Source organism: Lotus japonicus, chromosome 1 (assembly GCF_012489685.1).
Source record: "Lotus japonicus ecotype B-129 chromosome 1, LjGifu_v1.2".
NCBI lineage: Eukaryota > Viridiplantae > Streptophyta > Magnoliopsida > Fabales > Fabaceae > Lotus > Lotus japonicus.
In genome coordinates, this window is record NC_080041.1 from 3,690,316 (window position 1) to 3,715,839 (window position 25,524).

Consider the following 25,524-nt stretch of genomic DNA (forward strand, 5'->3'; position numbering starts at 1 on the left):
TTACACTTCCTGATTCCAACAATCACATTATGCTTGCTTTCAATTCCTTAATTGTCATTATGAATCATTATTTTTCCTAAATTGAAATTGTCATTTAATATTTCATTCAAATGTTTAACTATTTATTTCTAAAATTAATTCGTTGACTTTTTATTTATTATTAAATGTGCTATTTTAGGCATATTTTGAACAATTTAATAATTTAAATAACAATTAATATTTCTATTTAATGAATAGAATTTGAATGTAAGAATTTAGTTTACTAAAAAACGTTATTTTAGTAGCTGTACGTGAGTTTATTAAAATTACTCATTTTTTATTTAATTTTTTATCTTTTTGTGTTATTTGGAAATTATACATAATAATGGGTTAATGCCTTTTTTACTATGCATCTTCGTACGGTATATACCACTGAACAAATTGGATATATTTTTTGAAGTTTTTTTCATTGACATTAAATGACAGTCGATTGTAAACGTGTTTTTAAAAGGAAATTTTATATTTTATAAGAGTTAATGTAAATTAATAAATTTTCATTAAAAATCATTCAAATTTGAATTTGGATATTAAAAACGTTTTTTTTTAACGGAAAGGATATAACATAGTTAATGTATTATAAATACATTAAATACGTAATTAAAAATCATTGACTAAAATTAATGTATTTTAAATTTTAAATACCTTAAATACTTGTTTTAAAAACGTTTTCCTTGGCCCATAAGTATTTTACTAGTGAATGTTTTTATTATTAATTAATTTTTTAATTGTCATTAAATTTTTTTTCGAGAACAAAGAGATTATATGACATTAAATTTTTAATTGTCATTAAATGAAAATTAATTGTAAACGCGTTTTCAAAAGAAAATATTATAGCAGTTAATTCAAATTTTTTAATTCACATTAAATATCATTCAAATTATTATATTTAAACAAATTTTTTTAAAAAAAACAAAAAGGATATAACAACATTAATATTGTTTAAAATACATTAAATACGTTATTAAAAATCATTGACTATGATTAATGTATTTTAAATACAGTACTTACGTTGCCACAACATTAATATTATTTATATGACACCTTATATCCTTAACCTTTCATCACCTTTTCCTACAATTCCAATTCCATAGCTATGGCACCTACCACAGACATATTTAGCTCATTGCCTCAATCTATACTCTCCACCATTGTTTCCTTGATTCCTTTCAAGGAAGCGGTAAGAACCTCAATCCTCTCCATAAGTTGGATAGACATTTTTAAGTTTACTTCCAACGTAGAATTTGATGAAGCATTTTTTGTGAAAGATGACCAAACTTATCGAATCAGGCAATCCCAAAGAAAAGCTTTTTTGAAGTTCATGTCACTTTGGATTACGAATCACACAGAAACTATCGTGAACAAGTTTTCTTTAAGATTATCAACGCCTGGAAAAGCTAAGAGGGTTGTGAGAAATTGCATTTCATTCGCCACAAAATATGGGGTGAAGGACTTGGAGTTGGATTTTTGTGATCCAAAGTTCGATTGTTATTTCACTACTAATCATATTAATCATGAGGCCTTGTTTGAATTGCCACCGCATGTTTATGTTCACACTTGCCTCGAATCCTTGAAGTTGTTTTCATGCAGCTTTGTTGAGACTAAGTTGATTTACTTTCATACACTCAAAGAAATTTCTTTGGGTTGGATGGAAGTGAAACTCAGTACTATTAAGACCTTGTTGTCAAATTGTGAGGCACTTGAGAGTTTAAGTCTCAAGAGGTGTTGGAATTCAGATGATTTTGATCTAGGAGACGAGAGTCCAAGGTTGAGAAAGTTGGTGGTGGATAGATGCTTGTTTAGATCTAATAGCCGTTATTTTATAGTCAATGCTCCAAACCTAAGCTATTTCTATTATTCCGGGTTGAACAATAATTTTTTGGTCATGGATGTGCGTTCTCTTGTGATGGAAGAGGAAATTCTTGACTTCTCCATTGAGTTCGAAGGACATGCTCTTTTTCTCTACAAACTGGTGGAAGATCATATCTCTGGTGTTAGTGTTTTGACAGTGTGTAATTACTTCCTTCAGGTATGTTTTATCTCTTCTTCTTTATTTTGAATGAAACTACTTTTATGTTTGTCTTTTCTAAAGTTTGCGAAAAGGATTATTAATTGTTCAACATTTTGTGTTAATTTGATATATAAAGGTTATTCCCACAGGAGGATGCTTCCTCCGAATGCCATGTCAATTGTATGTGAGGAGTTTGATAATGAAGACCTCTTTGGATCAAGATGAGTTTTTAGGAATCACGTTCTTACTTAATAGCTGCCCTGAATTAGAGCATCTCACTATGGAATTGGGTCTCCCACAAAAATTTTTGGTGAGTTTTTCGTATATAGAAAAATTTGTTTTCCTATGTATATGCCGAGAAGGAACTAGAAAAAACAATAGAAAGTGGGTTGATGCTGAATATATTGAGTAAAATCAGTAGTCTAATTGGAAAAGATGATATATGACGATCTTAAGAGATACAAATATAATATTTGAATGCTATCTTTTTAAAATCTCTTAGGAAGTATCTGTTTCTTTTTGTTTTTAATTGATTCCGTCTTGTGTGAAAGTTTTAGTTGCTAATTTTTTTTCATGTTATAGGATTATGAGTTACCAGAGAACTTTAATCCCAAGAGGTTTTGGACAGATCATGCAAGGGATTATAAATGCATGGTATATACTCTTAGGGAGATAGAGATTAAGGGCTTTACAGGATCAAAGAATGAGATTTGCGTGCTTACCTATTTCATTACTACTGGGAGAGTCTTGAAAAAGATAACTATCAACATATCAAAGGATGCCATTATCGATCAGTATGGGAGGTTCGATTCTTACCTCAGTGGCATGATAGATATGTTAATGAATCAAAGAGCTTCAAAATATCTAGAGATTTTGATTTTTTGAGGAATAATATGTGTAGAAATCAATTAGGGTCGTATACGTACCCTAAATAATATGAAAGAAGTACATTAAGATATGAGTGATGTATGAAATATGTTAGGCCTTTGAACTATCTATCTTAATAGCTCTATTGGTGTCTAGCTACCTTGGGGGGGGGGAGGTTGTCCCCACCTCCTTTTATCATTTTTCAATAATATATCCATGATTTGCTCTAAAATAAAAAGATAAGAGTGATGTAGAAGTAAAATGTGAGGTGAATGAGAGGTGATTGGTGATACTTTGAGTCTTTAAATCATAATCATCGATTTGATAATGAATGTAAGAGTCCTATGATTATCTTAAAGCTTCTTTAGTATATCATAACTAGTATTTTTACCCGTGCGATGCACGGGGGATTCATTTATGTTTATTGTGTGAATTTTTGTAAAGATAATTTATGGATTAAAAAAAATTATTTTAGATATTAAGAATCATAAATTTGTTTGTGTTTTTCTTGTGATGAATGTGTTTGTTTTTTTTTATCAAAGAGAAAATATTTTATTTATTTGTGTTTTTTTGTCCTTATTTACGTAAATGTTGTATTGTTTAATTTTTTTATATAACAATTTGGTAGTTTATTTTAGAGATTTCATGAGGTTGCTATGAACCAAATTGCGACCTAAATCCTTGCACGGAGACCTCTCTAGGGTGGGTGTTTTGTGGCTTGGTTTTCCTGATCGAATTTGGTTGTTTTTCCTTTGGTGTTTGTTGTGGTAGTATGTCTTTGGGTCTTTGTTATCTTCTGATCTTGAGGTTTCTGGTCTTGTAGTTTTTAGGTTTGTAGGTTGGTGTTCTCTGAGGTGAGTCACTTTCTTTTTGGTTGGTTGTAGGTTTCTTGTCTATTGTATAATTTTATGGTCTTTTACTTTGGGGACTCTCTTTCACTATGGGTGATTAGATTTTTGTTGTTACTAATCACCATCCTGCTTTGTCTGCTTTTAAGCTTTGTTTTCAAAGCTGTAATTAATATATTCTTATGCTTTCTAAAAAAAGTAAGACATATGAACTAATAATAGAGACTGAGAAAATCCTTATTTATTTTTGCAATTCAAATAATTACATGCATTGAGAATTATGATTGTCGTGACAAATTCCTTGAAATAAAAGAAAATAATAGCGATAAATAATAGTTAGTTTAATGAGGTTTTATTGAATTATTTTTATATCTGTATTATTTTAATTAATAAGGACAAATAATATTTATTTTACGAATTCCTTGTGTAATTTTGAAAGAAAATCAGATAGGTAGACTAAACTATAGAAGCCATTCGATGATCAAAATGTGGGATTAAAAATTCATGAAAGGTGTCTAGGCTAAATTCATCGTTTATTTGTGGTTACTGACTATGTGAAGTGCACATTTTTGAATGAAAAAATTGTTACTAAGTTATATAGTGGAAGGGGAAAAGGGTTTAGTGAAAAGGATATTTTTTCATTGATATAACTTTTAAGGATTAATATCATTTATTAGTTAATTAATAGGTTTTTGAATAAAAAATAATTAAACATGTCTTATGAAATTTCCTAGCTTTTTTTTTTAAACTAATTTCCTAGCTCATATGAACTAAATAATAATAAACTCATTTACAAAAATTGAGGTAATCAATTAAAATTTTGAAAACAATTAAAAATCATTTAATTTAATATTTAAATTTTTGCAGGGCAAAGGATAGTTAGAGGTTATTTGTTGCATTGATATATATATATATTTATATATATTTAATATTAAAACCACCACCTTTAACTTTTATGGGTTCTTTCAAAAAAAGAAACTTTTATGGATTAATATTAACTTTTAATCAATTAATAATTCTTTAAAATAAAACTAATTGAGAGCTAATTTAAGAGGACCAAGCATCAACACCACCCAGGTGTTTCATGGATTAGTAGCAAGAAAATGCATAGCTAGAAATATATATATATATATATATATATATATATATATATATATATATATATTTTGTTCATTTCCTTTAGATACTTTATTACAATTTAAATTTTCATGCACTCTTAACTTTTAAAACGGACCTTTCATTGTAGTTTCAGCAATAGTTTTCACAACATTCCTACTATTTATTAATTATTATCTATCTATTATTTATGAGATTTATTCATAGCTATTAAACTTTTCTCTTCTAATTAACTAATGGTTTCATGAAATTAAAATCACATTTCAACCGTTACAAAGTAACTACTATTATTTATGAGATTTATTCATAGCTATTCGACTATTCCTCTTCTAATTAACTAATGGTTTCATAAAATTAAATTCACCTCTCAGCTGTTACAATTAGGCCCCGTTTGGAAAAACAACTTAATTAAGCGCTAATGACATAAGCGCTTATTCATAAGCTATTTTTAAAAATTTATTGAAATAAATTAAAAATAAGTTGTATATAAGTATAAGCTGTTTTTCATAAGCTATCCTGAGTAGCTTATGAAAATAAGTTGAAAATACTTATGGCAGATCATAAGTTGTTTGTATAAACCCTCCCAAACACTGACATAATAGCTTATGCTGTCAGATAAGCTCAAATAAGCTCTTCCAAACTGGGCCTTAATCAATTTAATGTCTCTCATCTGTTACAAATCAATCATTATTAATGCTTCTTCACACATTTCAAAGTAACTTCTAATGTCTCAGCCGTTACAAATTTAACACTTTTAATGTTTCTTCATCATCTATAGTTACTATATCTCTTAAGACTCACCTTACAATATTATCTTAGTACTTCTAACTCAAAATACTATTTCATCAGGAAAATTTGTGCTACGAATTCCCTATAAATGTTACTTACACCTGAATTGCATAAGGCTCAATTCCTAGCTCAATCTTGAGAACCAAATGCTCACCAAATCAATTAAACAGATAACAAACACTACTCATTTACCAACAAAAGGTTCTCCAGACACCAACAAAAGGCAGAGTAACTGCATGACAAAAACTTTGACACAAATTAAAAATCCAAGCTCTTTTTGCTACAAAGAACAAATTGGACACAATAGTTTCTCATAATAACAACATTTCCCTAAAATCTCCATGGAAAAAACTATTCTTCTTCGGTACATTTGCTCCCCCCAAGAAAAATTGGAGATTAGACTAAGATATACAAAATAACCCCCAAAAAGAAATTAAAAGAATAGAGACATATATTAAGTATCAGAAAATAAATCACCCCCATTCGATATGTTGAAGACCAACAAATTAATAAGAGAGCTCACCCCCCACAAAGCAGCACATGATATGCATTAACACAAAGAATACTTGAACTGGGATAAGAGCTCCAACCCTAGAACCAAGCTGTGAAATCTTCAAAGCATGATCCTTAATTCCAAAATCCAGACCCCTCCATTCTTGAACTGCCACGATTCTGGGAGCATCTTCTCTTCCAACCATATATGCATCAAATGCCTGATCATGGAAAATTCATCAAAATTACTTGGAATGGAAGTCATTAGTATAGCATGAAATCTTCAGATCTAACAATAATTCACTTATCAAGAACTGATTGTGATAAAGTAACTCTGTGCACATGTGTTAAGTTTTGTACACGAATAGGAAAACATAGATGGGCGATCAAAATTCTCATAAACCAAATCATGTGGCTTCAAATTTATCAAATGAAAGGCCAGTTGGGGACAACTTTAAGAGCCAGCAGGAAAAAAAGAGAGAGAGAGAGAGCAGGTAATGAACCTGATTGAGAGTTGTAGAGAACGACAACCCATAACCAAGCCCGCTCTTCTAATGCAAAAACACCATGATCAATACAGACCGAAGAAAGTTTGATCACCCATGGATAGAAGCTTCATCCAGCAAACATCAAATTTGGAAAAGATTCTAACAAATATCTAAAACCATAAACAAAGTATTAAATTACATTTTTGCCCTCATGGTTGCAAAAAATTCTCCTTTATATTATAGATTAATTAATGATTTCTTTTTGAATTTCATAACTCATATGCAATAAATAATAAAAAAAAATTTAAAGTAATGTTCAATTAATAGTATAAGTCTATAGAATTAGATTGACGAAGGAATTTCAAGAGGAAGGGATAGGGAAGTTTTTTTTTTTATGGAGTGACATTTAACTTTTAAGGTTTATTATTAATATTAATTATTAGTTGATTAGTACTTCAACAAATCTAAACTAATAAGAGAAAGAAAGCGGCAAAAACCACATGTTGGAAGAGAGATGTGCTCCTCCTTCTCTCTAGGCAAGGGGCGTGGTGGTTCTACCGGTGGTATTCAGCAGCCGAAGGAGAGAGGAAAAGAGCCATGGAGATCCAACATGATGGCAGAGCCGTCAAAGGCGAGAGCAGCGCCTCGAAGAAAGATATCTGGAGATCGAAAGCGTAGGAATGCTTCTTGGGAAGGTGGTACCTTTCCGAGGAAGAAGGCGGCCAAAAGGGGACGGTCACCGGAAGGGCCCAAACCTCGTACTCTCTTCATTGACGGGCTTGATGACTATGTGTCCTACAATATGATCAGGGAGACTTTCTCAAAACTGGGAAAGACAACTGGAATCTTCGTCCAGAGAAGAAAGAAGATGCATAGGAAGAGCAAGTTTGGTTTTGTGCGTTTCCAACAGAACAAGGATGCTCTTCTTGCCATTCAAGCTCTACACGGGTCAAAGGTTGGAAATAACTTCATTCAGGTATCCTTTGCGAGATATCCCTTCTTTCACGGGGACAATCGTCAGACTAGTGGAGGAACTGAAGTCAAAGAACCAGGGGAAGCAAAAATGACTTGGAGAAGAAAGACGATTTTGGGTGCAGAAGCGAGGAGCAAACCAGGAGAACCCATCCTCTCTTCGGAAGGGATTTATCAGATGAAGGCAGAAGACAGGGAGCGCGTGGGAAGATCGATCTTAGCAACCTTACGAGGTATTCATTTCTTGCAAGAGGTGGAAGATTTCTTGCACTATCAAGGATGGATTCAAACCAAAACAGCAATGCTGGGCGCAAGGGAAGTAGTAATTGAATTTACAACCCAGGAAGAGATGTTCCAGTTCCTCTGCGATGATGGTGAACTGGGTAACCTTTTCTCTGTGTTACAACCAGCCACAGTTTACGACAAACCAACTAGGTACTTTACCTGGGTTAGAGTTTGGTTTGCGCCCCTGGGACTGTGGAGCAGGGATTTCTTTGCTTGGGTAGCGAGCTTTGCAGGAGATTTCATATGCCTGGATGCAAAGACGGAGGATCGCCGGAGACTTGACTTCGGGCGAATGCTGATAAGCTCTCCTACACCTTTCGTCGCGAAGAGGAAGGTGGATGTCACGGTTGAAGATCATATCGTATCGGTGTTACTCGAAGGTGATGGTGTGGGTGAAATTGAGGCCCAACTACGTCAACACCAGTGGAACTTGGAGAGCTCTAGTTGTGACACCCTCAAAGAGCGATATTCAAAAGAGACGGTGGTTGAGGATTCAGTGGTGGTTCGCGACGACGGCTCAATGAATGAAATCTCATCGGAATCCGAGGTAAACGCTTTACAGGTAGTAGGGAAGGACTGTGTAGACAGTAGAAACGGGTCAGAAGCAACAGAGCAAAACATAATCCTTTTGGGAACTTTTTTTGAAATAATGCAGAGGAGGCATGATGCTGATTGGTGCCAATATGATTTTGGCCAGTTAGCAATACTCTGGGGGGACAACACCAAGATCAAAATGGATATAACAGGGATGTCAGGGTTGTGGGAAAGTGTGGCAACAGACTTTAAAATACAAATTGGTGTTTGTAGTGGCCATAAGCTTAGCTACAAAGAAACAGGAATTGTCAGGTCTGTAGGGAACAACAAAAGTCAAACCTCTACCAACCTGAAGTGGAATTTGGCTTGGCCTTACACCCTGGGATACAAACAACTGAGCCCAATGGTACATCACAATAACAACTTTATTGGGCCGCTACCCCCTTCTGATCTGTGCTCACTAGACCTTGGGCTGCCACAACATCTCACTCTATCATCTCAATCAGAAGCAGATATTGTGTTGACACCTCTTGCGGCCTCACCAAAAAAGAAAAGGGGGAGACCCAGGAAACTCCCTGAGATAAATCCTTCTAGGTTACCCCCCTCAAGCACGAATACTCCAAAGAAGAGAGGGCGAAAACCCAAGGCTCTAACCACTGCCTCAAATTCAACTGAAATAGGGGAATCAAACCAGGGAGGCCGGGTTTCCAAGGGGAGATACTTCACGAGAGCTTCAAAGGTGTGGTTGCTGGGAAAAGTGCTTGGACTGGAATACGAAGGTTCTGACGATCAAGCAATCTCTGCCCTTGAAAACGAGTTGGGAGCGTTTCAACCAAACCCAGAGTCAAGGAATGGAGAGGAGCTGGTTGTCGTGGAATGTCAGGGGGCTGGGTATGGCAGAGAAACGTCGGGAAGTCAAAGATGCTCTGAGGAAAGCTCATCCGGAGGTGGTGCTGCTTCAGGAAACGAAACTAGATGCTCAGAAGGAGAAGATCGCTCGGAATTTCGCAAAAGCCCTGAATCTTGAGTGCGTCTTTGTGCCAGCTATAGGGTCGGCTGGAGGATTATTGACACTTTGGAAACCATCTGCTTTCACTCTGATTCAAACTCAACAAGGTGACCGGTATGTGTTTATTGTTGTCAAAGACCACAACCTGAATTTAAACCTGGCAATTGGAAACTTTTATGGACCTAACAGTGAAGGAGAACGAGAAGTTTTCTTTGCTGAGGTGGGACTTTTTCTGAGTACCTGGGAAGGGGGAGTTGTCTTAGGGGGAGATTTCAACGCTACCTTAAGTCCAGAGGAAAGAAGCGGAAGAATGGGGGGAACTGAGATATCATTTGCAAATTTTGTAAATGATTGGAATCTGATTGATCTGCCTCTACAGAACTCTGAGTTTACATGGTTCAGTACTAGAAATGGAGGGGTCTCAAGTCGAATTGACAGATGGTTGCTTAATGAGCTTGCATGGTCGACCTTGGAGGAAGCTATTCAACGTGCTGAAAACTGGGGACTTTCAGATCATCGAGCAGTTTCACTGGTTATGGGACATTTTAGTTCAGGCCCCAAACCATTTATGTTTTACAATAGCTGGTTAATGGACAAGGAATTCGATAGGATGGTAAAAGAATGGTGGAGCTCCAATGTGGTTCAGGGATGGACTGGCTTTGTATTACAGAAAAAACTGAAAGACCTGAATGAAGGTATGAAAAACGGTAGAAAGGGGGGGTTTGAATAACGTTTTCAGAATAAGACTTCCACCTTAAAGATTTTGACAAATCTTTCGAGAACTTAAGTGCTAAAGATAAGAGATAGAAAAGCACACAAGTATTTTATCCTGGTTCACTTGATAAATCCCTCAAGCTAATCCAGTCCACCCGTTAAGGTGATTTCTTCCTTCTTAGAATGAAGGCAATCCACTAATCAGATAATCGTTACAACTGCACTTGAAACCTACAAGTGACTAACAATACACTGACTTAGCTCTCACTAAGATTCACTCTCTTAGTCTTCTCTAGGATCCGATCAACCTTGATCTCCTAAAGGAATCACCACTAAGATTCACTCTCTTAGTTTTCTTAAGGATACTGACCTACCCGGTCCCTTAAGGAAAATCAAACAACTGTTTGAGGTTGGTGTTTACAAAGGTTTGCTTCTAAATAAGCTGAGTGTAAACTAACTAAGAACAGATGAAAGAAAGCTTAGAATATTTTGAATATGTCTTGCGCGTGTGTATTTCTTCTTTTTATATTCTCTTACAGCTTCTTTCAATCTTCAGCCTTTATATATACTCCAAGGATTAGGGTTGAGCGTTGCATGGGAAATGCTACCGTTGGAGGGCAGTTCTGGAAAATCCAGCTTCTGCTGTGGCTGAGAACGTTAGGTAGGTCGTCAGGAAGGTACACTTGCTTTTGTACTTGGATAGCGACTTGACCTTTTAACCTAGGAGACTTCTGATCAGAGGAATACTTCATATTGGAACTTGTGAAGCCGGTTGATCAGAGTCAGAGGGAAAGCACAGATCCTCTGACCATTGTATCTTCTGATTCTGAACTCAGAGGGAAGAACATGGCCTTCAGAGTTTCTTGCTTCTGGACATCAGAGTTTCCACTATTCAGCTTCTGGATCTTCAGAGTCTTCTATGTAAGATCAAGATTTGGTCATGTGGTACAACTCTATGTTTTGATGATAACAAGTATTTATTTGTGGATGAACAACTATGATACTCTAATGTTTGTCTTGAGTGTTTTGACAAACAGGTTCTGATTCTGACACCAGAAGATATATTCGTCAGAAGGATCAGAGGATCTGAAGATCAGAGGATCTGAAGATCAGAAGATCAGAAGATCTGAGGATCAGAGGATCTGATGATCAGAGGATCAGAAGATCAGAAGATCAGAAGATCAGAAGATCTGAGGATCAGAAGCTCTGAAGGACCAGAGGCTCTGAAGGTCCAGAAGCTCTGAAGGTTCAGAAGCAGAAGTAACGAAGGTCAGAGGATCCAAGCTTCCCTCTGACTCTGATCACCAAGCTTCACAAGTTCCAACACGAAGCATTCCTCTGATCAGAAGTCATTGGTTAAAGGCAAATGTCTCTATCAAGAAGTACAAGAGCAGTGTACTATTCTGAAAAGCCTACCTACCAAGGTTCAGCCACAGCAGGTTCTGGAAGTTCCAGAAATGCCCTCCAACGGTCATATTCTCTCAACAGAAATATCCTTTGCACCTTGGACTATAAAAGGCTGAAGAAAAGAAGAAAGACCAAGAGAGTGAGAGAAATCAAGAGCTGCAATACAAGAAAAGATTCAAGCCTCTACTTTCTTCATCTGTTCTTATTTAGTTTACACTCAGCTTATTTAGAAGCAAACCTTTGTAAACACCAACCTCAAACAGTTGTTTGATTTTCCTTAAGGGACCGGGTAGGTCAGTATCCTTAAGAAGACTAAGAGAGTGAATCTTAGTGGTGATTCCTTTAGGAGATCAAGGTTGATCGGATCCTAGAGAAGACTAAGAGAGTGAATCTTAGTGATAGCTAAGTCAGTGTATTGTTAGTCACTTGTAGGTTTCAAGTGCAGTTGTAACAATTATCTGATTAGTGGATTGCCTTCATTCTAAGAAGGAAGAAATCACCTTAACGGGTGGACTGGATTAGCTTGAGGGATTTATCAAGTGAACCAGGATAAAATACTTGTGTGCTTTTCTCTTCTCTCTATCTTTATCCGCTGCACCATCTATCTTAGAGAAACCGAAAAGATTTACTTTAAATCTTAAGGGGAAAGTTTTTATATTGAAAACGCTATTCAACCCCCCCTTCTAGTCGTTTTTCACACCTTCAATTGGTATCAGAGCGCAAGTTCTGATTACCACACTTAACAGTGTTCAGTAGATCCGGGCCAGTGTGAAAAACTCATGGATTCCACCACTACTACAAGCAAATATCAATACAGTGCAAGACCACCTATCTTTGATGGTCAGAGATTTGATTTCTGGAAAGACAGAATCAAAAGCTTCTTTCTTGGCTTTGATCCTGATCTTTGGGACTTTGTTGTTGATGGCTACACCCCTCCTGTTGATGAACATGGTGTAAAAATCCCAAGGGAGAAGATGAGTGAAGATCAAAAGAAGGAGTTCAGAGATCATCACCGATCAAGAGCTATTCTGCAAAGTGCCATTTCATATGAAGAATATGAGAAAATTACTGATCGTGATTCCGCCAAGGGCATCTTTGAATCCTTGAAGATGTCTCATGAAGGAAACAAGAAAGTGAAAGAATCAAAGGCACTGTCTTTGATCCAGAAATATGAATCCTTCCAAATGGAACCTGACGAATCCATTGAGGATATGTTTTCCAGATTCCAGTTGATTATTGCTGGAATAAGACCCCTCAGCAATAGCTACACTACTGCGGATCATGTCATGAGGATCCTTAGAGGTCTTCCTGAAAGCTGGATGCCTTTGATAACTTCCTTGGAGCTCACAAGAGATGTTGAGCAGATGAGTTTGGAAGAACTCATAAGCATACTGAAGTGTCATGAACTAAAGCGTGCTGAACATCAAGATCACAAGAAGAAGTCTATTGCCTTGAAATCCAAATCTGAAAAGGCTAAGGCTCTCCAAGCAGCAGCAGAAGAATCTGAAGAAGCATCAGAATATTCTGATGAAGATGAGCTGACTCTTATATCCAGAAAGCTCAACTGCATCTGGAAGCACAGGCAGAGCAAATTCAAAGGCTCATCAAAGGACAAAAAGTCAAAGAAGCATTTCAAGACCAAGAAGAGTCTGATGGTGACTTTTGATGAATCAGAGTCAGAGGATGTTGACTCTGATGGTGAAGTTCAAGGACTCATGGCTATTGTCAAAGACAAAGGAGCAGAGTCAAAGGAAGCTGTTGACTCTGACTCAGAATCAGAAGGAGATCCAGACTCTGACGATGAAAATGAGGTATTTGATTCTTTCTCAACTTCTGAACTTAAAGATGCTTTGTCTGAAATTATGGATAAATATAACTCTCTCTTGACTAAGCATAAAAGGTTGAAAAAGAATTTCTCTGCTGCCTCTGAAACTTCTGTTGAACATGAGAAAATTATTTCTGATTTGAAAAATGATAATCATGCTTTGATCAATTCTAACTCTGTGCTTAAGAACCAGATTGCTAAGTTAGAAGAAATTGTTGCCTGTGATGCCTCTGATTGTAGAAATGAGTCTAAGTATGAAAAGTCTTTTCAAAGATTCCTAGCTAAAAGCGTCGACAGAAGCTTAATGGCTTCAATGATCTATGGCGTAAGCAGAAATGGAATATATGACATTGGTCATTCTAAACCTTCTGAAGTTGCTCCATCATCTCTTAAGAAAGGAACTTTCTCAATGTCAAAATATCATGCTCAAATTCCTTTACATTATCCTGTTGAAAGACCCAAAGTTGTCAGAACTTCTGGGCTAACTAACAAGAAAGGACCCAGAAAGTGGGTACCTAGGGATAAGATTATATATGTTGCAGATATCTTCAATAGGTCCATCGAAACTCCAACCATGGAACCTGGACAGTGGATGCAGGCAACACATGACGGGAGAAAGGCATATGTCCCAAGATCCAAAACTTGAACCTGAAGGTGAAGTTAATCTTGGAGGCATCAGTAGAGTAAGATTTGGTCAAGTCAAAGCTAGCTGAAAAAGCTTGCAGAGATGAGCATGACCGTTTCAGAAAGAAACAAAGACTCAGAACTTGTCGAACCAGAAGCAACAACATCAGAAGATGCTACTACAACTTCTGACTTGCGTCATCAGAAGAAGAGTAGGTTCCTAGCTTCTCATTCTGAAGTATCTGAAGATGAAATTTTGTCCAGAACGGAGATGTCACCAGAACCACACTTCTGCTCTCATCAGAAGATATACTAATCAGCAGCCAAGTATCCCTTGGTATTCCTTCTGAGGGGGAGTATTTTGTCTTATGCTCTTACTATTTTTTTTTTCTTTCCACCTTCATTCTTTTTGCTTATGACAAAAAGGGGGAGAACTTATAGTATCTTGACAACTCCTATATTACTTAGCTCAGAATCTAGATATTACTAACATTGATATTAAGTATTAGATTCAGGGGGAGCTTAGCTCAGAATCAAGCACGAGTCTTGGATTCAGAAGGAGCAAGATAAACTATACACATCAGGATAAGTTTTAACTCTGATACCTTATACTCTGAGTGTATTCAGTTTATTTGTTTAGAGTTGTTCATCAAAATACATGGTTTTGTCATCATCAAAAAGGGGGAGATTGTAAGATCAAGATTTGGTCATGTGGTACAACTCTATGTTTTGATGATAACAAGTATTTATTTGTGGATGAACAACTATGATACTCTAATGTTTGTCTTGAGTGTTTTGACAAACAGGTTCTGATTCTGACACCAGAAGATATATTCGTCAGAAGGATCAGAGGATCTGAAGATCAGAGGATCTGAAGATCAGAAGATCAGAGGATCTGAGGATCAGAAGATCTGAGGATCAGAGGATCTGATGATCAGAGGATCAGAAGATCAGAAGATCAGAAGATCAGAAGATCAGAAGATCTGAGGATCAGAAGCTCTGAAGGACCAGAGGCTCTGAAGGTCCAGAAGCTTTGAAGGTTCAGAAGCAGAAGTAACGAAGGTCAGAGGATCCAAGCTTCCCTCTGACTCTGATCACCAAGCTTCACAAGTTCCAACACGAAGCATTCCTCTGATCAGAAGTCATTGGTTAAAGGCAAATGTCTCTATCAAGAAGTACAAGAGCAGTGTACTATTCTGAAAAGCCTACCTACCAAGGTTCAGCCACAGCAGGTTCTGGAAGTTCCAGAAATGCCCTCCAACGGTCATATTCTCTCAACAGAAATATCCTTTGCACCTTGGACTATAAAAGGCTGAAGAAAAGAAGAAAGACCAAGAGAGTGAGAGAAATCAAGAGCTGCAATACAAGAAAAGATTCAAGCCTCTACTTTCTTCATCTGTTCTTATTTAGTTTACACTCAGCTTATTTAGAAGCAAACCTTTGTAAACACCAACCTCAAACAGTTGTTTGATTTTCCTTAAGGGACCGGGTAGGTCAGTATCCTTAAGAAGACTAAGAGAGTGAATCTTAGTGGTGATTCCTTTAGGAGATCAAGGTTGATCGGATCCTAGAGAAGACTAAGAGAGTGAATCTTAGTGATAGCTAAGTCAGTGTATTGTTAGTCACTTGTAGGTTTCAAGTGCAGTTGTAACAATTATCTGATTAGTGGATTGCCTTCATTCTAAGAAGGAAGAAATCACCTTAACGGGTGGACTGGATTAGCTTGAGGGATTTATCAAGTGAACCAGGATAAAATACTTGTGTGCTTTTCTCTTCTCTCTATCTTTATCCGCTGCACCATCTATCTTAGAGAAACCGAAAAGATTTACTTTAAATCTTAAGGGGAAAGTTTTTATATTGAAAACGCTATTCAACCCCCCCCTTCTAGTCGTTTTTCACACCTTCATTCTACACCATCAGAATATCTGAACCTTCAGTGTTTCTTGGTTATCAGAACTTCTGGATCTTCAGAGCTTCTAGCGACTGAGTCCACATCAGAGTTTGTATAGCTTCAGAACTTCTGAAGCTTTTCCACTGTTCATACTGAACATGGTGAATGCGAAAGCGTTGCTTGGGTCACTCTTTATACACAGTGCTTCTGATTTGTGTGAGATTGAGTTGAGGTCAGAGCCTGTAAATAGCACACTCAGAAAAACACGTTAGAGTACCACAATTGTTCATATCAAAAGGTTAACTTGTAATCATCAAAACATAGAGTTGTACTACTAGATCAAAACTTGATCTTACACTGAAGGTAAAAATCAAGGAGTGGAAAGGGCACTCTGCTACTCGTGATGAGGAGAAGATTAAGGAACTGGAAGGTGAACTACAAATTGTTATGGGAAGACTAGAGGAGGAAGGGGCGACAGAGGAATTGAGAAATAAAAGGACTCAAGTGCTCAGTGGTCTGTGGGAGGGTTACAAAAAAGAAGAATCCAAATGGCTGCAAAAATCTAGAGTTAGGTGGTTGAAGGAGGGTGACAAAAATACCTCTTTCTTTCACCTTGTGAGCAAAATAAGAAGATCAAGAAACCATATTTATAGACTCAGAGTTGCAGGACATGAGACAACTGACCCAACAGTGATAAAAGAGGCCATTAGGGAACATTTCCTCTCCTTCTTTACCCGAGTGGAGATGGTCAGACCTAAAGTTTGCTGTCCTAATTTGAGGAGATTAAACTCGGAAGAAAAGGCCAGACTAGAAGATTGCTTTTCTGAACATGAAATCTGGAATGTGGTCAAAGATTGTGATGGAAACAAATCACCAGGACCTGATGGGTTCAATGTCAATTTTTTCAAACATTATTGGCCCTTGATCAAAACAGATGTGTGCAAGTTCTTTGAAGAATTCCACGCGAATGGCAAGTTGGTTCGTGGTCTAAACGCATCATTCATATCTTTGATCCCCAAAATTTCATACCCTCAAGAAGTAGCTGACTTCCGCCCCATAAGTCTTATAGGAAGTATTTACAAGCTAGTCTCAAAGGTTTTGGCAGCGAGACTTCAAAGGGTGATGCCAAGGCTGATCACTGCAAACCAATTTGCTTTCACTCCCGGGCGACAAATAACAGATTGTATCTTGCTTGCTACGGAAGTGGTGGACTCGCTCTCGAAGAGTCAAAGAGGAGGCTATATCCTCAAAATCGATTTTGCTAAAGCCTATGACACAATAGAATGGAAATTTCTCCTTGATTTACTAGCTGAAATGAATTTTGGAGACAAATGGTTACTTTGGATCAAAAGTTGTGTGACAACAGCATCACTAGCAGTACTGGTAAATGGTTCACCATCACTATTCTTTGACATTGAGAAGGGTTTGAGGCAGGGTGACCCGCTATCACCTCTCTTATTCAACATCTGTGCAAATGGCTTTTCTTGCATGTTAAATCAACTCCTCGGTGAATCAGGCATCAATCTCTTCAGTGGGGTTAAAATGGGAGGTGCGGAGGCATTGAATCATTTACAGTTCGCTGACGACACGTTGTTATTCTGTGAAAAGGATGATCGACAACTTGAGCTCCTTTGCTACACATTGTTTTCTTTTCTCTTTGCATCGGGCCTAAAAATCAACATGGACAAATCAGTTATTATTGGATGCAATACTGAGAATTCAGAAGTGGTAAGAGCAGCACAGAAGTATGGTTGGGCCGTGGGAGCTCTACCGATTACTTATTTGGGGGCTCCTCTTGGTGGCAATCCAAGAAGAATTTCCTTTTGGAGTCCAATGCTCGAGAAATTAAGGAAGAAAGGGAGGTCCTATAACTCAAAGTACATCTCCTTGAGTGGCAGATTGGCAATCTTGAAGGCTGCTCTAAATTCAATACCAGTGTATTGGATGAGTTTATATAAAGCGCCAAAGGGAGTTATAAAAGAAGCAGAGAAGATTTTTAGAGCTTTCTTGTGGGGGAGGGAAGACAGGGGAAAGAAAATGGCGTGGGTCTCATGGGAGCTGGTATGCAAGTCCAAAGAAAAAGGAGGGTTCGGTTTGGGGCACTTAGAATGGAAAAATAAGGCTCTATTACTGAAATGGGCTTGGCGGTATGGGACTGAGGAAAATAGCTTATGGAGGAGAATAATAGCAGGAAAATACCAATGGGACAGTAGAAGGTTATTCCTACACTCGGTGTTGGAAGAGGGAGGCTCTCTCGCACCAATTCTTAAAGACATTGCCCTGGTGCTTAAGGAAGATTCAATACTGACTTTGGGTTTTAAAGATCAGCTAATGTGTGGAATTGGGAATGGAAGGAACACCAGATTCTGGCTAGATCCCTGGATTGGGAACAAAGCTCTAAGCTGTCAATTTCCGAGACTTTTTGCCAATGCTACCTGCAAAACAGCTTATATTGAGGAGGTAGGTCTATTTGTTAGAAGTAAATGGGTTTGGGACATTCCTTTCAGAAGACATTTCTTTGGTTGGGAAACAGAAATATACACTGAATTTTTGAACCTGATCAATGCAAAAATCCCAGCAGCAAACTCAAATGATTTTCTGATCTGGTGCGGGAGTGGCAATGGTTATTTTACAGTGAAAGGTTTATGCAGTTGGGCTGATGTGAATCTGGCAGAAGTAGAAGAGTTTGTGATCCCAGAAAAGATCAAGAGAATTATTCCCCCGAAGGTTGGTATGTTATATTGGCAAGCCTGTCAGAATAAACTTGCAACGAAAATGAATTTGTGGAGTAGAGGTGTAATACCAGAAGAGCAGAGGATATGCTGCTTCTGCAATCTACAAGATGAGACCAATGACCACCTTTTCCTGACTTGTGTGTGTGTTCATGACATCTGGAACAACATTATCAGAAAAGAAGGAATATCATGGGCTTGCCCAAGCACTTTGATTGCTGTACAAGAAGAATGGGATAGCTTCCCTTCAAGTATGGACAAATTAATTTGGAAACTCTTACCTTACTCACTCATTTGGTCATTGTGGCTGGAGAGGAATAACATCATCTTCAAAGGTAAAGTGGTAAGTATGCAAGAGGTGAGGGACATGCATCTAATCAGACTAGCTTGGTGGATAAAAAACTCGTGGCCTGGCTGTCCCTTTGAGCTGGATCAGATCACAAGAAATCTGGAAAGCATCAAGTTCCCTTGTCCCCAACGCGCGCCCAGAACTGTATCTTGGGCTCCTCCTGAAATTGGTTTGTTGAAGCTTAATGTAGATGGAGCTTCCAAAGGCAATCCTGGCATCAGTGGAGTAGGTGGGGTTATAAGGGATTCTCACAAAAAGTTTTTGGGTTTTTTTGCATTAGGAATTGGTTTTGGGTGGGCTCATGAAGCTGAAGTCAAAGCTATGCTGTATGGACTGCAGTTTTGCCAACAGTTCCTCCTCAAGAATGTAATTGGATGGCTATTGGATGGGTTCTTTCTCGAGAAAAAAGACCCTGGAAACTGCTCAATGATTTGAACCAAATCGACCTTCTCATGGATGAAATTTACTGTTTGGAAATAAGGCATACTTACAGAGAAGGAAATGACGTAGCTGACCATTTGGCAAACTTGGGTTGTGAGGGACATGATCCTATTTGGGTTCTGTTAGAAGAGAATAGGGATCAACTATAAATGTTTCAGGATTTTAGATTTTACTTCCCTTTTTACTCTTTATTTGTACCTTGAACGCTGTAGATTGGATTTTGGAACCCCTTCTCATGAAGGGACGGCTCCTCTTTTGGGATAGTGCCCAGGTTCATTCTTGAACCATCTGGCACTATGTTTTTTGTACTTTGTCTCTCTTGATTCAATAATATTTGATTCTTCAAAAAAAAAAAAAACAAATCTAAACTAATAATATGTGTCTTATGGAATTAATAACTAATATCATATTTAATATTTAATTTGACTTATGACATTCCATAACTCATAGAAGTTAAACAATAATAAAAACATTGAAAATACTTTAAGCTTGATAGTATAAAGTTATATACAAATATTGATGGAGAAAGTTCAAGGCGATATCGAACGGCTGAGATTAAAAGTCTACTAAATATCGAACTGTTTTGAAAAATCTCATATGAAATAATATGTATAATTACTTAAAAGTTCATAGGTAAAAACAAATATATGAAACATTGTTTATTGATAGACTATTTTACCCTACAGGTTTTAAACTTATCCATTATATTATATACAAATAAATATAAATACCTTTTTGAATTTTAGAACTCCTATAAAATAAAAAATAATATATTTGTTTAAAATAATTTTCAATTAATAGTAGAAGTCTATAAAATGACAATGATGAAGGAAGTTCAAAAGGAAGGGACACGACAGTTTTTTTTTATTAAGTGACCTTTAACTTTCAAGGTTTATTCTTAATATTAATTATTAGTTGATTAATATTTCAAAGAATAAAGTATAATAAAACCCATGTTTAAAAGCCAATAATATTGGAGATGCAATCAACGACCCTGATCCAATCTAACGAAAATAAGTAGTATTTTTACACAAATGTCCATACTTAATTTGAGAATTATGTACAATGAATTGTTCAATGACAAAGTTACCCTCAAGGTAGATAATTTTTCGGGAGATTCCTTTATAATTTTCGGTCCCAAGAAAATCATAAATTAATAATTCATAGAAACTGAAAAAATATATTACACTCTATTGAAATATGATTCAATAGTTGTTTGTCTTCCTTTAAAGTTCAAGTCTATTTGGAACTCATTTCTAACTTTTCTTATTGCATCCAATAGCTCAGGTGTTGTATTTATTGTATTGTATCATAAAGTTGTCTTTTTGTTTGGTATGTACAATATAATTACTTAAAAACTCTTTAAATTAATAATTATTAATTTATCGATAAATTAATAGCTCTCTAAATTAATAAATTTCTCGGTCCTGACATTATTAATTTAAAGAGTTTCTACTGTACTTTGCAAACTACTTTTCTTTTTCTCTGCCCTGACCATTCATCTTGTATCCAGCGAAGATAATTGCAAAATTTAAGAACAAAGAAGCTAAGCAGATAAAAGCAAGGATGAAACTTGTCTTCCCCATGGTATGAGGTGAATTTTAATTTAATATGCATTTTTTTCAAATCGAAGTTGTTGATAGAAGGCTCCATAAATCTCAAGTGACCTATCTTAAATTCAAATGTCAATGTGTAAAGCTAGATAAACCAACACCTGGAATAATGAAAAACCTCATCATTTATTTGCATAAATTAAGAGGCTTCCACCATAAAGAAGATGGCTGCATTAGAAATAAAGCAGTTTACTTGGTCACATGGAGTAATACAGTTTCACAATTCAATCACTGACAACTTCTGCAAGCACACAAAAGTAAAATGAGAGATGTTTCCAGAGACATGCTCAAATTCTAGGGGAGAGATTCTTTCACAGCTGATATATCTTAGGGAATCAAGAGGGGGATATGCTCAATGAGAGATTCTTTCACAGCTTGTATGCCTTAGAGAAAGTCTCAGGAGGGGGATAATCTGAAACATTATATCAAAATAGAAAGTAGTGAGCAAAGTAAAAGCATTCTTATTTGTCCTTCCACTGCACGAAAGCCCCATTTAACAACCTAACTTCTATAATTTAAGTCAACAAACAAAAGAAGATCAATATCGAGAAATAAAAAGCGTATGAATATCAAATTCCAGTAAAAGACTGTAAGCGACTAAGCGGATAGATACATTTTCTTGTTAAAATTAAGTTATGGCATAACAGTACTATGTGGTATAAGCCTAAGAGAAAAAGAAACCATTCAAAAAGAGCAAAGGAATTATAACATAAAATGGTACGGTAAAGTGGTAGTCTACTTATCAACATTACTCAATTTATGATCTTTCTCATGGGTCTATCTACTTACTCTATCTCTTGACCTTTCTTTTAATCGATTTATCTCCCTTTCCTTCTCTCTAGTTTTATCTTTCCCCTTGGCCTTCTCCCCATCTCTATAGCTTTCCGTCTCCTTTTCTCTATCTGTATGGTTCTTTTTCTCTCTTTCCTTTGCCTTATGCCTATCCCTATAATTCAACTAAACCAACACCTGAATTTGAGCAAATACTACTAATTACATAGAAACAAAACCATATCTACTAATTAATGAGCCAAGCTAAAGCAACAACTCCGTCATACCTAACCTCCTCATCTCTCTTTTCAGGGCAGTCAACTTTATCATCAACATTACTCAATTCATGATCTTCCTCATGGGTCTTTCTACTTACTTTATCTCTTGACCTTTCTTTATCTCGATCTATCTCCCTCTCCTTCTCTCTATTTTTATCTTTCCCATTGTCGTTCTCCTCATCTTTATAGTTTTCCCTCTCCTTTTTACTGAATAAAAATAATGCAGAAATAAGAGAAAACCATCACAGCTGACACACACACATTCCCCTCTTATCCTAAGCCACCAATTTACTCCCAGAATTATGTTTTGCTACTATACTTATTGCACAATTGCCTTCTCCAATACCTTGCTGCCATGATAACATTTTGTTACACCATCCACTACCATTCTCTTCTTACAATTTGCACCATTCCTATTTTTCCTCTCATAAACATGTATATTCCCCCCTCAGATGTGATAACAATTAACTATTTAATCAAGTAAACCCCTTCAAAAGAATAAACACCTACCAAGTGAACTTTGAAAGCCATATCTGCATGTGTTACTGCTTCCTCCAGCTTAGTTTTCTCTGGGTTGGTGGTGAATCTTGGTCAAAAGATCCCATGATGTCTATTTATTGATTCCCAGTTGCAGGATTTTCTGATTCTCCATATAGGCCCTCCTCATTTTTGGCAATCTTATTGAGGGTTGGATCAAAAGCAAAACTATTATCCAGCACATTAGAAGCAACAACTGCTTCACTTTTATTAAGAGGCTTCTACACAAAATTATACTAAAGTTAAAAGTTTCACCAAGCGAAATCTCATATTAAAATACATACATTCACCGCATTTGGGGCTTATTCTTGTTGGATGTGACCTGGGTCTTGGGCTTCATAACCAAAACAAATAATTAGCATTAAAACAATAATATAAAATGGAAATCAAAATCAAAATCGATGAATCTAATACCTCCTTTTTGAAAGGCTCTTCCTTTTCAGATAATATCAAATCAATGTGTCAGGGATCGGAAATTAAATCTCAACCTTCAATAGAACACCATCTGGATCCCGAGATACATAACCAAAACAAAGAATTAGCATGAAAACAATAGAATGGAAATCAAAATAACAAAAAGATGAGTTTGATATCAGTACTAACCAAATCAAAATTGACTTTGTTATACTGTGACTAATGTCTATATTTTTTAGAAGACAATCATCTCCTTTAATATAACTTATTTATTAGATATCTTTGTGAGTCTGATTAAAACATTAAAGTGACTCATACCTCAAGGGACTTGAGAAATTCCATTGCCTGCAAATACAACATTAAAGTAAGTTCAATGAACGGATCCAATTTGACCCTTAATGCATCACCAAGCTGGCTTACAATCTCACCTCTTTTGGGTGTCGGAATCTGCAAGAACATTATATGAGTGAAGAGAATCCTCACTCAAGATTGGTAAAAATAAAAAAGGCCCCTCTTTTTAATCACATCTAAATTATAAAGAGGTTTAAAAAACTGAAAAGAGTGATGATGCTACTTTGCCCATGGAAAAATATTGTCATATGTAAGAATGTTACTCGAAGCCATCTAATAGCCAAGCAACACCTTTCTTACCAACTGCTACGTCAGCCACCAACCTCTTTCCCATGGAATTCATAATCAATACTTAACACCTCAATTTAAAATATTTAATAAACATAAAGCTAATGATTAGTGGTTACATAACTAATGCTCTTCAATGTATAATAACTCATGCCCATTCATTTTGTAACTGTGAAACCTTTATTTTCTAATTAAAAGCAATTTTATTTCTAATAGTAACACCCATTTAAGTGGTTAAATAGAGTGTCAAAACAGTAGCCACAACGATTAAATAACAATACAAATTTTAACGGAAAAAGAGAAACAAAAGCTGATTTTCTTAATTTTTTAAGATACACGTAATTATGAGCCTCTACAACACTGGCAGCACCCGAAGCATTCCTAGGGTCCAATGACTTCCAACTATAACCATGAATTACAGCAGTCATCCTCATCTGGGAATTTTGAGCACCAAGTTGTATAAAATTGATTCATAGTGTAGAAAAAAGAATCTCAATAAGGTAAACAAAAAGGATTTCAACTCAAGATACCATTAAATGTTTCTTTATCATTGAAGCTCAAGGACAACCAATTTATACAGATACCTTAAGCCAATGGGACAAAAAACTTTTGACTAATAACCTCATTGCAACTGGCAGGCCTGTAAATTTCTAGAGAAAAGCACAACAAAAACACATCAGCTCGATATTAACCAAAGAAAATCAACAACAGAGAAAGATGCGGACCTTTCGGAATAACACAATGTTGAGTAGCAGATTTGGAGCAAGAATGGTCTCCACAAACGCCTAAGTGAGAAAAGGAGTCAGAAGGTGCCTGTTAAGAACAAACTAAGGTTATCAAATAAGCATGTGCTAACAATGGAAACCAATGAAAAATCCATATTATTACCCTCAAATCGTTATAAGATCGCACTATGATGGAGCCAGATACACCAACAACACAGAAGATGTTGATTTAAAGCCAAGAAGGATTGTAAATAAGTATTACAACTTCCAACAGATTTAACTTGCAAGTACTTGTAGAGAGCTTCCATTCCAAAATCCCTCCCAAAGGAAAAATAACAATTGATCCAAATAATGCCCGCGTGAATCGACTTGACACAGTGTTTGCTATGTCTAGGCTCTTGGTCACAATGCATGCTGTTAAGCCATATTTGGTGTTATTAGCACTTTTAATTGCTCCTTGAATGGTCATGTTGTTCACACACACACACATATATATATATCACACTCAAATTTAGTATCCATTAACAGCTGCATATTTATCTGATAGAGAAAGAATGGTAGGATGACATGAAAAAACTAATTATAAAAGTATTAACTTACTTAAATTTCATCAGTGCCATCACAAGACCAAATATTTCATCTGCAATAGGCATGTCCTCCTAACAAAATTGTTAAGAATTCAAAGGAAAAAGACAACATGATGGTAAGATATCAAATTGCCTAGAAGAAACCCGCATGGAAAAAAGAAAAACACAAATGCATGAAACATTCATTCAATTCTAACCCCAAAAATGCGAGCATGGGCGGCAATTCAGATGAATCGAAGTCCTTCAAATTCGGTATCTACAAAGCAAAAATTGAAAGAGAAGATGAGACCCTCAATTACATAGTAAGGTCGGTGCCACCGAAGCTGCTGCATAGGGCTCGCGTGAATGCTCCTCTCCAGCGTGGGTTGGTCTGCTGCAGAATTCATGGACGATGCCAATTGAAGTTAACAAAAAAGTAATAAATCCAAGCATTGATAAACATACCCAGAAATATAAATGAAAGAAAGACCAACAAAACCAAATGTTGAAGAAAATAATATAATCAAAGGCATGAGGAAAACCATGTTAAG

At 36.3% G+C, this 25,524-nt stretch overlaps 1 protein-coding gene and 1 long non-coding RNA gene across 2 annotated transcripts; one reads left to right on the plus strand and one right to left on the minus strand.

Annotated features, from left to right (window-relative positions):
* Positions 1-1,132: 1,132 nt before the first annotated feature.
* On the plus strand, positions 1,133-2,932 carry LOC130732808 (F-box protein At3g62230-like). Its single transcript, XM_057584794.1, has 3 exons — positions 1,133-2,065; positions 2,184-2,357; positions 2,630-2,932. The coding sequence occupies exons 1-3, from the start codon at positions 1,133-1,135 to the stop codon at positions 2,930-2,932; spliced, it is 1,410 nt and encodes a 469-aa protein (XP_057440777.1).
* Positions 2,933-21,177: 18,245 nt separating this feature from the next.
* On the minus strand, positions 21,178-23,757 carry LOC130731526 (uncharacterized). The gene is made up of 4 exons (XR_009016715.1): positions 23,362-23,757; positions 23,044-23,134; positions 22,603-22,963; positions 21,178-21,455 (listed from the first exon to the last, which is right to left on the minus strand). It is a non-coding gene; the product is annotated as an uncharacterized LOC130731526 (long non-coding RNA).
* Positions 23,758-25,524: the final 1,767 nt, after the last annotated feature.